Source organism: Nicotiana tabacum, chromosome 21 (genome assembly GCF_000715075.1).
Source record: "Nicotiana tabacum cultivar K326 chromosome 21, ASM71507v2, whole genome shotgun sequence".
Lineage (NCBI taxonomy): Eukaryota > Viridiplantae > Streptophyta > Magnoliopsida > Solanales > Solanaceae > Nicotiana > Nicotiana tabacum.
In genome coordinates this window covers 69,761,296-69,775,393 of record NC_134100.1, presented here as the reverse complement: position 1 = coordinate 69,775,393, position 14,098 = coordinate 69,761,296, and the positions used below count along the sequence as shown (strand labels likewise).

The following is a 14,098-nucleotide window of genomic DNA, read 5'->3' as shown; positions in this document are numbered from 1 at the left end:
GAGTTCAAACCCCTATGTTCCACCAAAGGGGAAATACTCTAACTCTTCGCATTGGAAGGAAAGTTCTTCAAGTGAGTCCAAATTTGAGAACATGCTTGAAAGAGTGTTGCAAAATCAAGAAAGATCCGACACATCAATGAAGAATATGACTGAGCTTGTGGGTTCTCACATTGCATCCATACAAAAGTTAGAAATGCAAATGAGATATCTATCAAGAGAGCAAAATCCGAAGCAAAAAGGCACACTCCCAAGTGACATAATAGCAAATCCAAAAGGTAATGGGAATGGTCCGACTTCTCATTGTATTACAATCACAACTCGAAGTGGGAAAATACTTCAAGGAGAGAATGAACAAGTAGTCAAAGTGGAAGATCCGGAATAAGAGGTTTAGGCACAAGTTGAGGTGCCAATTGTTGTTGAAGCTGAAATACTCCCAAAGGAGGTGAAAATTCAAGAAGTGAATCGTGAAGAGGTTAAGAAAAAGGTAAAGGAGGCACCAAAAGCTCTAGCACCAATTCCTAAACCACCCCTCCTTTCCCTCAAAGACTTTCTAGGAGGGTTGATGGTAGCAAACTCGAGAAATTCTATGACATTCTCAAGCAATTATCGGTGAACATTCCATTTGTGGAATCATTTCAAGAGATGCCGGGTTTTGCTAAGTACTTGAAGGACTTAATCACTAAGAAGAAAATCACCAAGAATGAAGTGGTTAATGCGACACACCAGATTAGCTCCATCATTGCAACAACCACCATTCAAAATAAAGAAGACCCGGGAGCTTTTATCATTCCATGCACTATTGGGTTGCGCGATCTTGCCCGAGCTCTTTGTGATAATGGGGCTAGCATCAACTTAATTCCTCTTGCTATTTACAAGCAAGCGGGGTTAGGGATGCCGAGGCCTACAAGTATGAGGTTGCAAATGGCCGATCGTTCAATAAAGAGACTGGTGGGGATTATTGATGATGTTCTTCTTATGAAAGTGGGAAAGTTCCTCCTCCCTGCCGACTTCGTGATCCTTGATTGTGCTGTTGATAAAGAAATCTCCATCATCTTGGGGAGACCATTCCTTGATACCGGAAGAGCACTCATGGATTTGGAACGAAATGAGATCAAGTTCCGAGTTAATAACGAAGAGGTTACCTTTCAAACGAGTAAGGATATGAAATTGCCACATGCATATGAAAGCATCTCAGTCATTGATATTGTTGATGAGGTAGAGGACGCAATCGAGATAAAGATGGAAGAAGAATGCCTCGGTGAAGCATTGGCGGTTATTTTGGTGAATTTTGATGGTGAAGACATGGAAGGATACATGGAATCGGTAAATGCATTAGAAGGGCTTGGGTCCTACACTTATGCACCAAAGAAACTTTCTCTTGACTTATATAATAGAGTCACACCTCCCGATAAGCCTTCAATTATCGAGCCGCCACAACTTGAGCTCAAGCCACTTCCACCGCACTTAAGGTATAAATTTCTTGGCTCTAATAAAACTCTACCTGTAATTGTTTCTTCTTTGTTAAATGATGTGCAGGTTGAATACTTGTTGAATATCCTGAGGGAGCACAGACAAGCTATTGGGTAGACAATAGCGGACATACGAGTGATTTTCGTCGGAATTTGTGAGCACAAGATACAATTGGAGCAAGAGAGCAAACATAGCGTGGAGCGTCAAAGAAGGTTGAACCCTTCCATTCAAGAGGTGGTAAAGAAATAAATCATAAAATGGTTAGATATTGGGGTAGTCTACCCCATTGCCGATAGCCCTTGGGTGAGTCCGGTGCAATGTGTGCCAAAGAAAAGAGGCATAACCGTGATTCAAAATGACAAAAATGAGCTCATCCTAACAAGGACGGTGACCGGGTGGAGAATTTGCATGGACTACCGGAAGCTCAACAATGCTACTTGCAAGGACCATTTCCCTATGCCTTTTATTGATCAAATGCTTGATCGGCTAGCGGGAAGGTCATTATATTGCTTCTTGGATGGATATTTTGGCTATAACCAAATCAACATCGCTTTAGAAGATTAAGAAAAGACAACATTCACATGCCCGTATGGAACCTTTGCCTTTAGCCGTATGTCATTTGGGCTATGCAATGCCCCGACTACCTTTCAACGGTGCATGATGTCAATATTCTCGGACATAGTGGAGGATTTCTTAGAGGTGTTTATGGATGACTTCTCTATAGTTGGTGACTCCTTCGAGCATTGCCACGAAAACCTTAGACAAGTGCTCAAAAGATGTGAGGAAACCAACCTTGTGCTAAATTAGGGAAAGTGTCATTTCATGGTGAACGAGGGCATTGTTCTAGGCCACAAAATTTCCAAGCAAGGCATAGAGGTTGATCGGGCAAAGACCGAAATCATTTCCAAGCTTCCTCCTCCCACTTTGGTAAAAGGTGTCCGGAGCTTCTTGGGGCATGCCGGTTTTTATAGGCGTTTTATCAAGGACTTCTGAAAAATTACAAATCCCATGTGCAAGCTCCTTGAAAAAGATGCAAAGTTTGAATTTGATGAGAAGTGTCTAAAAGCTTTTGAGGAATTGAAAGCAAGGCTCACCACGTCACCTATTATTGTCACACCCGATTGGTCCCTTCTATTTGAACTCATGTGTGACACCAGTGTTATAGCTATTGGGGCGGTACTTGATCAACGACATAACAAGGTCCTTCATCCTGTCTACTACGCAATCAAGACACTCAATAGCGCACAAATGAATTACACTGTGACTGAGAAAGAACTGCTTGCCATTGTCTATGCCTTTGAAAAATTTCGGGCCTATTTGTTGGGGTCCAAAGTGATAATTTACACCGATCATGCTGCTCTCCGCTATCTTATGGGGAAGAAGGATGCTAAACCAAGATTGATTAGGTGGGTCTTTTTGTTACAAGAGATTGACTTTGAAGTCAAGTATCGGAAAGGGACAGAGAATCAAGTTGCGGATCACCTATCTAGGCTTGAAGAGGGAGGGAGACCAAAAGAAGATCTTGAGATTAATTATGCCTTTCTAGATGAGCACATATTGGCATTGTCTAGCACCTTCACCCCTTGGTATGCCGACATCGCTAACTTTTTGGCTAATGACCTTATTCCCGACGGATTGGAAGCTTATCAAAAGAAAACGTTCTTGCGGGAGTGTAGGCAATACTATTGGGAGGAACCCTTTCTGTTCTATATTTCTGCAACAACATCATTCGGCGTTGTGTTCCGGAAGATGAGGTAATGTAAATTCTCAAAGCATGTCATGGCTCCCCAGTTGGGGGCCATCATGGTGGAAACCATACTACGGAAAAAGTGCTAGAATGTGGCTACTATTGGCCATTGTTATACCAAGACACAAATTAAATGGTCAAGGCATGTGATCAATGTCAAAGACAACGGTCAATTTCTAGAAGACATGAGATGCCTATTAACTTTGTAATGGAGGTCGAGATCTTTGATGTGTGGGAGATAGACTTCATGGGTCCCTTTATGAGCTCTTATGGCATGACATATATCTTGGTGGCAGTGGACTATGTCTCCAAATGGGTCGAGGTAATCGCCTTGCCCAACAATGAGGAAACGAGTGTGACCGTTTTCTTGAAGAAGAACATATTTACGCGGTTTGGCACCCCAGGGCCATCCTTAGTGATGGTGGTTCTCACTTTTGCAACAAGGCCTTCACCGGGCTACTCGAAAAGTATAAAGTCAAGCACAAAGTGGCCACCCCTTGTCATCCTCAGTCGAGTGGCAAGGTTGAAGTTTCCAACAGGGAGATCAAAAATATCCTAGCAAAAACTGTTAATGCAAACAGGACTGATTGGTCAAGGAAGCTAGATGATGCATTGTGGGCATATCGCACAACATTTAAGACTCCTATTGGCACCTCACCATACCGGTTAGTTTTTGGTAAGGCGTGTCACTTGCCAGTGGAGCTTGAACACAAAACCATGTGGGCATTGAAAAAGTTGAATCTTGCCTGGGTCGAAGCTGCTAACCTAAGAATGACACAACTCAACGAGATGGAAGAATTCTGTCTTCATGCCTATGAGAGTGAAGCCATGTATAAGGAAAGAATAAAGTTTGTTCATGACAAGAAGATTTTGAAGCGGGAATTCAAATCCGGTGACTTGGTCTTACTCTTTAACTCAAGACTCAAGTTATTTCCGGGCAAATTCAAATCCAAATGGTTTGGCCCGTTCAAAGTTGTGAATGTGTCCCCCTATGGCGCTATTGAATTGGAGTCGGAGGACGGGACTCAAACTTTCAAAGTAAATGGCTAACGGGTCAAGCATTACCTCGGAACCACAGAAGAAAGGTACTTGGTAGAACAATTCACACTCAAGGATAGTCCTACACCAGCCCCCACCACTGATTAGCCCAAATGGGGTCAACATTCATGCCGCGATATTAAATCAAGCGCTTCTTGGGAGGCAACCCATGTGTGGTAATATTCTTTTGTTAGATTTTAATTTCAGTAGGTTTAGTTGTTAGTGTTGAGCAGTTTGACGTGTGTGTTAGAATGCAGGTAGCCAAAAATACAATGAAACATGGTGCAAGGACTGAGAAGAATGAAGGAAAGCAGGACCTGTGGTCTTTGGGCAACTAAGCGGTCGCATAATGGCTTTATGGACTGCATAGTGGTCACAGACACACTCAGAAGAAAATGCAATTTTGGCCCTCAAAAATGCGGTGAGATTTTTATTTTTGTGGCCCGCATAATGATTATGCGACTGCAGAATGCATCGCGAAGTGGATTTAGCCAAGCAGTTACTAACCTATCGCATAACACATATGCGACCGCATAATGTGTTATGCGATCTACTTTTCCACCGCAGAACTCCCAGGTATTAAACCCTACCCCCTTCGCATTTAAGTCGCACACCCTCACTCTTACACACATAAGCACTGCATAACACAAAAGAGATAAAAAAAAGAAAAAAAAAGAGAAGAACAAGAAAAAGACCAAAAACATTGAGTTAACAACACAAAATCACAAAAAAAATAACAAGGAATTGCGAAGAAAGAGTTCACCTGGTTCGTATCTAAGGACGAGTGCTTCAACTGCTCAGATATTTGGTATGTAAATTTCCTCTCTCTTGCTTAATCACGTTGAAGAAGATCATGTGTTTGCATCTCCTTTCCCCCTTCTTCTCAATCCCTTGCTGTGGGTATCAATGTGTGCATAATTGATTCGAAAATCATTGTTTGGGGGAAAATTGATGTTGGGGGTAAACTGGGTTCTAAAGATTTAATCCAGGAGTAAAGAACAGGGGTTGGGAAATATTTCTATGTCATAGGTGTGCAATGTCTGAATTTGGGTGTTATAAGCTCTGTAAGTTGAGTGGGTTGACCTTTTGACTAAGGATGACGATCCTTGCGGTCCGCATAACTGGTTTGCGGTCCGCAGAGTCGTCACATTTTGGTGCCCTAGGTAGCTTTTTAAGAAGAACTTTTGCGGTTGGGTTCGCGATCGCAGAATCATTTTGCGGACCGCGAAAGTGCCGCAGACTGAGGCAGGTAATTTGCCACATCTGGTGAGCAAAACGCGACCAATCTACGGTCGCATAAGTTGTTATGCGACTCCTTTTGCGATCGCATTCTTGCTTTGGCTTCTGAGTGGTGTTATTGTGCGATGGGTTTGTGGCTCGCAGAGTTGTTATACTATCACAATACTTATCGCAAATGCTTCTTGCTTCCTTTATACTCTCTCAATATGTTTCCCGTACTATATCAACTACTCACCCATTAATTCATTGACTGGAATGGCACCAAAGAAGTCTCTCACATTGCGATCACTTCCCGCTCGAGGAAACAAACGGGCTGCTGCCCTGAGCCAACAAGTACAACAATCCAAATGCCCAAGGCCTGAAACAGCCAGAAGAACATACGAGCACTCCTCCCAGTCTGAAGAGGAGGAGGCACATACTAATCTTATGCCATTCGTTGATCTCCATGATGAAACACGTCAGAAAAGTGGTGAAGATCTCTGGTTTGGGGTTCCCGGCTCTTGGAACCTGTACAAACATGGCTTAGCAAAGAGAAAAATCACTGAAGAGAAGAAGCTAGGCCTGAACGGTTTAAAAGAACATTACCCTCATGTGCTTGAAAATATTAAAAAGAGGCAATGAGAGTTCTTCACTCAAGTCCCGGGAGAGTATAATGAGATGCTCGTTAGGGAATTCTATGCTGCTTATACTGCCTCCAGGAATACTGAGCAGAAGTGGAACCGTGTATTCTTACAGTCTGTCCAAGTTCGAGGGGTCCAATTACTCTGTGATGTCGTGTCAATCAACGACATATATTTTGAGGATTGGTCGTCAAGAACGGCTGAATATGATGCAAAACTTGCCAATAAGGAATCCGAGCGTACTTGGGTTGCTTTCGTCATAGCCAAAGGAACTCCCTACTGGATAGCTCCGCACCAAAAGATTCACAAGAGGGATCTCACTCATGAAGGCTGGTATTGGCACAGTTTTGTCTGCTCTCGTCTAATGCCTACTAGAAATGAAACCGACATAAGCATCGAGAAGGCAATCCTCATTGCATGCATCATGACAAACATCAAAGTTAATGTGGGAGAAATTATATTCCAGGAGATTGGAATGAGAGCGAATCAAAAAGAAACATCACTCCCCTTCCCATGTTTGATCAGTTCTTTGTGAAAAGCTAGGGAAGTGCCTCATATCCCCAAACATGATCGCATCGAAAAGGCTGTTCAAGATATTGACATCACACGGATTAGTGATGCCGCAGAAAAGGTGATAGACAACCCACTAGAGACATCACTCACTGCTCCATCAGATTCAGCAGCACCTGTTGCTCCCTCAATACCTGACACTCCTTCTGCACCAGCCACCTCTACATCCATTCCCATACCTACCACTACACAGCCACCTGCTTCCCTGCCTACTCTCTCGAAGCTTGGTCTACTGGCACAATATGCCAATGCCAAAGTAGATAGACTGACCAAAGACTTTCCAGCTCTCATCCGGCAAGCACTGGCCCCTATCCAAACCTCAGTGAGCGTTCTTCAGAAATAACATCAATCCTATGAAGATCGACTCAAGCACTTTGAAGTGCGTCTAGAGAGGGTCGAGCGAGGCGAAGCTGGGGATATGCCTCAACTCCAAAAGGATGTTGCTGAGTTGAAATCAGAGTTGCACAAGTTGCAAAATTTGGAGTTTTATTTGACCTCCCTTCTTCCGGAGGAAGGGGATCAGGGCACTGGTACCTCCCACATTCCGAGCCTGGACCTTAATTTCACGAACCTCATGACAGCTCCGGAGGCCCATGGTACTGAGGCTTCAAAAGCTCCGAATTCCGTTGTGCACATTGACACTCATTCGGAAGAGGAATCCGGAGGGTCAGAGGGGGAGACTGATGAGGGAGACACTGAGGAGGAGGAGACCGATGAGGAGGCATTGCTTGAGGAGAATGAAGATCAATGGGACAACAAAGGCAAACACATTATTGTCTCCACAGATACACAGGGTGAAGAGGAAGTAGATGTGCAGACAGCAATTGCACATTCCATTACAGGCATAGACACCAAGTCCACGCAGCCATCACTGGGTGAGGCTAGCAGCTCCCAAGTCCAAACACAGCTTCACAGTAGGTGGAGCTTCCTATTCCGGCCTCAGACACCACCACACAGTCCGAGGTTCCACCTATTGTTTCCATAGTGCCAGCATCTGACCCCACAGCTATCTCGGATGTTCCTGCTCCTCCTAGCGCCTAGTGCACCCCAGGAAGCCCCTAAACTTTGATCTTACTTTCTCAATGCATTGGGGACAATGCATGCTTTTTGGTTGGGGGTGGGGTAGTCAAATTTTTGTGTGAAACTTGTATATAAACTATTTCCTTTAATAGTGTATATTTGTAGATAGCAATGAATTCCCCTTATTTTTTCTTCGTCGGGTTCTTTTCCAAGGGTGTAATAGTAGAACCATGGTGGTAGCACAAAATATTTTGACTTGTTTGGTGTTGTTGTTCTAGATTCAAGCATGTGATAAGTTATTGTTTTGAATAAATTGCACCCTTCTAATTTTGTAAATAAACGGTTAGTCATTCTTGTGAACTCGAGGCTCGCTCCTTGACTTTATGCTTACTCAGAATCTCAAATATCATGTGATGAAGCTTTGAGTTGCCTTGCATTCACTTGAGGGATGAAATTATGCTGAGTCGAACAGTTCATGCGTTGTGAGTGAGTGAAGATTTGTATAAATAATGCATATGCTTAACTTGTGATGTCTAGAACTTGCCCGATTGGTTTCTTACTGCAACTCTCAGGTTAATGATTGGGTGCTGAAATGATCTTAGGCTCTCTTTGTGATTGCTAGTTAATTTTGACCAAATTGACCCCCCTGGTACATCAATTATCCTAGTTACCCCGTTGAGCCTTTAACCTTTTATTTGGCTATCACATTATAAACCTTTACCCCTTTATGAAATAATTCCCTCTTTTGAACCCATCCTTCCTTGAACGGTTAAGAATGAGGCTAAAAGCCTACGTTGGGGGTGTCGACATTAAGTGGAAATTGGTAAGGTTGCCTAATGTGTGTAGAAGAAAAACACAAAAGCCTCAAAGTTGTATATATGAAGATACTCAAGCTCCAAAGGAAAAACAAAAGAAAAACATTTGTATATAAAAAAAAAGAGAAGAGAAATAAAGTGGAGTCTTGTGAAAACTCAAGAAATACTTTGAGGTGGTTCTATGTCGGTAACTCGAGGTCAATAAGTGATATGTGGTAAAGAAGCAAAGTGTATGTAGAGTTCAAGGAGGGTATATCCACTACATTCCCAAATGTTCGTCCAATCCGTCCCGAAGCCTACACTACGACCCATGAAAAGTCCTTGGTGATCTACAAGCAATTATTCCTGAGATAGCAGCGAGTTAAAATAAGGGCAAGCATATGGACTGATACTTGTATCATTTAGCTTTCTTTCTGAGTGCAAGAGTGTTTGATTGTATCCCCTGTACATATTTGTGAGTTGGGAATTTTCTTTGTTATGAGCACGCATGAATTTCAAGATCTAGCAGAAGTTAGGTACTTGAAGTAGTATACAAGTGAACACTTAGCTGTGGGTAGCATTCTGTCATTTTGCTTGAGGCTCGAAGTTTACAAGTTGATTGGTCGAATTGCTAAATGATCGTTGTCTTCCACGAAGGGTGAATAAAAGAAGTTACATGCTTGTGAGCTGACAGTCAGCACCATCTACAGTCACTGTTATTTTGTGATCTGTCGGAAATAAAGTAGTGTATGATAGGATGATTTTGTTTTAGTTGCTTGAGGACAAGCAAAAGTCTAAGTTGGGGGTGTTGATATGCCGTAGAATTTCGGCACTTTTGATACTAATTGCATAGACATTAGCTCATTTTTTAAAGCATTTTTAGTTATTTCTTATGAAGTTTTGGTATTTTACAGTGTACTAGACTTGAAGAACCAAGAACACGGAAAAGAAGACAAAAACCCATAGAAGGGCAGAAATGCGGCAGGTCTGCGACCGCAGAAGTGATGTGCGAGCCGCAAACCAACCGCATACTGAAGCAGGTGATTCAGCTCTTGAAGAGAGAAATATGCAGTCTATTATGCGGTCGCATAACGCTTCTGCGGATCGCATAATGACCGCGTAAGTGCAAAAGGAGATTCTGTGAGAGCATTTTTGCGACGCAGTCTGCGGTCGCATAATCAATAAGCGGACCGCATAATGGATCTGCGATGGGGAACTGGGAAATTGGGCGTGCAATTATGTGGCGACTTTGTATTTCTGCGGACCGCATACATGATCTGCGACCCATTCTGCGGTCGCAGATGTGTTCTGCAAGAGTATTTTTGTCTAAATTTGACCCCGACTTTTGGCCTATTATAAATAGATTTACTAAGGTTTTTGTGGGACATCTGATCTGAAAAAGAGGCTACTTTTAGAGCATTGAATACATCATTATTTTGGAAGCTTTTGAAGAAAGAATCTTGTATCTTTGTGAGCTTTATGACTTCATTTATTGCTTTGTTCTTTGATTCTAGTATGAGTAGCTAGTTTTACATACTAAGGTTGTGGGCCCTAAATGAGTGTAATGTTAATGGATGTTTACCATTGAATAATGTTAATGGGTGTTTACCATTGAATATATATATAATGGTTGGTTGGTATTTATTCATTTCTCATGCTTCATTTAATGTTGGTGGTTGCAAACATTGACTAATGCCATTTCATCCTATCTTTACTTGGAAAAGTGGGTTAGGATTTGGTAGAGTTGAGTATCTAAAACTCAAGACTTTAAACCTTGTTTAGTAGAATTGCTTCGGAATAAGTGGGTTCTATTTGGCATAAATTGGTTGTTCTTAATTGTAACTCTTTTATATTTGGGAAAATCATAAAGAGAAAATACTACCTAACTATTGAAAAATATTGGGTAGTCATTTAGAAACCATTTGCATATCAAAGGACTTTTCATTAGGAATATATCATATTAACACTGTAGCATTATATTCTATTGATGGGGACACAACCTTGGTTTCCTTAATCAAATTAATTACATTCTCATAACAAAATAGTTTTCTTGATAACTCATAATTACAACACTCTCTTTTAAGCTAACGGAGTAGGATTACGACTTAAGTCAAGTTTTACACTATTTAAGTAACCTTTTCTCAACTATTCCCCGAGGGATTCGACCCCAACCTAGTTGGGTTATTATATTTGATATAGACCGCCTTACACCATTTATTTAGGTGTAATTTGAGCGTATCAGTCTGCTAGAACTTCCTTCCTCTGTGACTGGAATTATTGGTTGAGACCTAGATGGTTCAGAATCCTTCTTTGACCAATCCCAAGAACTATGCTCATCAAAAGTCACATCTCTGCTAATAATCACTTTTCCTGTATCTGGATTAAATAACTTGTAACCCTTTATCTCATGACTATAACCAATAAAAATATACTTTCCAGCTTTATCATCCAATTTCTTTCTCAAAGCATCAGGAACATGAGCATAAGCAAGACAACCAAATACTTATAGATGAGAAATATTTGGTTTCTTACTTGTCCAGATCTCTTGTGGAGTTTTTTCAAAATTAGACCATGTAGGACACCTATTTAATACATAAATTGCACAGGAAACAGCTTCTGCCCAAAAATCTTTTGGAATATTTTTGGAATGCATCATAGATCTCACCATATCCATCACTGTTTTATTTTTTTCTTTCAGCCACACTATTTTACTGAGGTGTATATCTAGCTGTCAATTGATGCTTAATACCATACTTCTTCAAATAATCATCACAAACAAGAAATTCAGTGCCCCTATCAGTCCTCAATATTTTAATAAAATATCCACTTTGCTTCTCCACATAAACTTTGAAGCTCTTAAAAATATCACATGTATCAGATTTATTTTTTAAAAAATATACCCAAGTCTTTCGGCTGAAATCATCAATGAAAGTAATAAACTATTTACTACCACCATTAGAAGAAACTTCAACTGAGCATAAATCTGAATGAATTAACTGCAATGGTGCATTAGCTCTCCAAACCTTGCCTTTTTGAAAAGGTTCTCTGTACTTCTTTCCCAAAATACACGACTCACACTTCTTGTCAGGAAGATCAATAGAAGGAAAACCATCAGCCAAATTCTTTCTTGCAAGAAATTTCAAACTCCTAATATTCAAATTCCCAAGACGTAGATGCCACAACCAAGTATCATCATAGTTTATAGAACTAAAGCAAGGTAAATTATCACTATTGGAATTAAGAGGCCAAAAACGACTATTGTTCATGTTAAACTTTGCAATTAGTCCAAATTTATCATCACTGATTGTGCCAATCCTATACTTAAAATGCAAATCATACCCCTTTTCTGATAGTTGCCCCAAGCTCAATAAATTATGATGAAGACTCGGCACATAAAAGACATCTGATATAAAATTAGAAGAACCATATTTCACAGTGATGCGAATTTTTCCCTTTCCAACCACAGGCACCTTTGCGTTATTTCCAAGTCTTACTGTACCTCTAAATATTTCATCCAGATCAGTGAATAATTTCTTATTTTCACTCATATGATTGCTGCAACCCGAATCAATAAACCATTCAGTCCCTTTAGTTTCTTCAACCTCAGAACTAGAAAACAATAAAGTCTCTTATTTATCCCCATTATTTTCATCCATCTTAGCATGTAATTTTTTATTATCATATTTATTAGATCAACATTTGCTTTCATAATGTCCAAATTTACCACAATTATAGCACTGAATCTTAGATTTATCACGTCTTTAAAAATTTTGATGACCTTATTGTTCCTTCAAAACATTGTTACTATTTCTTTGTTGATAAGAAAAATTACATGTACCACGACCTCGAAAGTTACTTCTACCACGACCTCTACCTCTGAAATTCTGGCCTCTTTGATTTGTTTCTTTAGGATAACTTGTCTCTTCTTTTGCTTTAGGTTGATTCACATTTGCTTGCAACGCCTCCTCCCCTATTTCGGGTGTATCTTGAGTTAGGGACATCTCATCCCCTATTTCGGGCGTGTCTTGAGTTAGGGACATCTCATATGTTATCAATTTTACCTTCTAAATCATCAAGTGTAAAAGTGCTAAGATCTTTGGTAGCCTCAAGTACCACCTTCTTCGTGTGAAATTTTATACTCAAGGACTGCAATATTTTTTTAACCACTTTAACTTCATCTAGTACTTCTCCATTGGTCCTCATGCCATTGACAATATTAGTAATTCTTGTAATGAATTTTTTAACGGGCTCTGTTGGTTTCATTTGGACCAACTCGTACATTCTCCTTAGCTCTTGCAATTTGACTTTCTATACTTCGGCGGAACCTCGATGTGAATTCACCAAGATTGTTCAAACCTCCTTTGTTGATTTTGCATGCAAAAATTTGTTAGATACACGCAACCTTACTGGTGAGATAGTAACGTACCTTATAATCCAATTGTCTATTTTTTTCTAATTGCATAGCCGCATCACCTGTCGATGTTGTACCTTCTGGAGGTTTCTCAAATCCTGTTTCAATAATGGGCCATAATCCAACAACATTGAAAAAATATTTCATATATTGATGCCAGTCTTCAAAATTATTTTTGCCATCAAACTTGAAAATGTGGCAATCATGTAAATATGGAGTATCCATAATTTTTTTAGGATCTCCACCGACTCTAACAGAATCTCACACAGACTCTGATACCAATTTGAAGGATTGAAATACCCCAAGAATAATTTAGGCACAAGCAAAAAAATTCAACAAAGACTATAGAAGAAATTTATTAAACTAGGAAGATAACGTGGTAGGAGGCTTTTTCATAACTCATAAACTTTTGAATCTCTCTACATCATAGTTACCTCTCTACTATAGAAAACATGTAGTAGCACCGCTATTTATAATACTACAAACCAAATTTGACTAGACTAACAAAACCTATTCCAATATGAATTTGGTAAATAAAACCTAACTAGACATGAATTAAATAAACTACCAAATATTAAATCCTAAACAACTTAGGAATACTAATTAATCTTGATTTAGCTTCCAACTGTAGGCATTGTATCCTGGGGATAGATCTTCCTTTAACTATTTGCACCGTGTGGGGGAAATTACTATACTAAAGATAGTTTCCTGAAAACGCCTTGTGTACTCGATCGCTTCCAATTTCTTATTAGATTATCTTGCTTGAGTTTACTCTATTGGTTTATTTTCAATATATTTCTATAATAGTTGGTCCTGTAAAGTGTACCTTACTAGTATGCCACTGAGGATATAATAGCCGTTGAATTTGAAATTAGCTAAAGGGGCCGAGCCACTTAATTATTGAAAAATTGACAACTTCACTCGTTATAAGACTTTGAAAAAAGGTTGATTTCCACCCCATCTGGGCAAGACTTCAGATTTGTCTCCTTTTCTAACACCTTTAAGGTTGATTTCCACCACAATATCTGGGCAAGACTTCAGATTTGTCTCCTTTTCTAACACCTTTAAGGTTGATTTCCACCACAATATCTGGGCAAGACTTCAGATTTTAGCTTTCTGTACTTTCAACATTACTTGTAACGCTTTGCAGTGCAGGTAGAGACTATATAATACAGAAAATCTGAGAAAC

General features: G+C 40.1%; 1 protein-coding gene across 1 annotated transcript; it reads left to right on the top strand.

The window, feature by feature from the left end:
• The first annotated feature begins 642 nt into the window (after positions 1 to 642).
• LOC107763382 (uncharacterized) lies at positions 643 to 1,587 on the top strand. Its single transcript, XM_016581878.1, has one exon. It carries the CDS (start codon positions 643 to 645, stop codon positions 1,585 to 1,587), a length of 945 nt encoding a protein of 314 aa, XP_016437364.1.
• Positions 1,588 to 14,098: the final 12,511 nt, after the last annotated feature.

Coding starts and splice junctions, on each gene's coding strand:
- LOC107763382 (XM_016581878.1), top strand. CDS start 643: ATGCCGGGTTTTGCTAAGTACTTGAAGGACTTAATCACTAAGAAGAAA.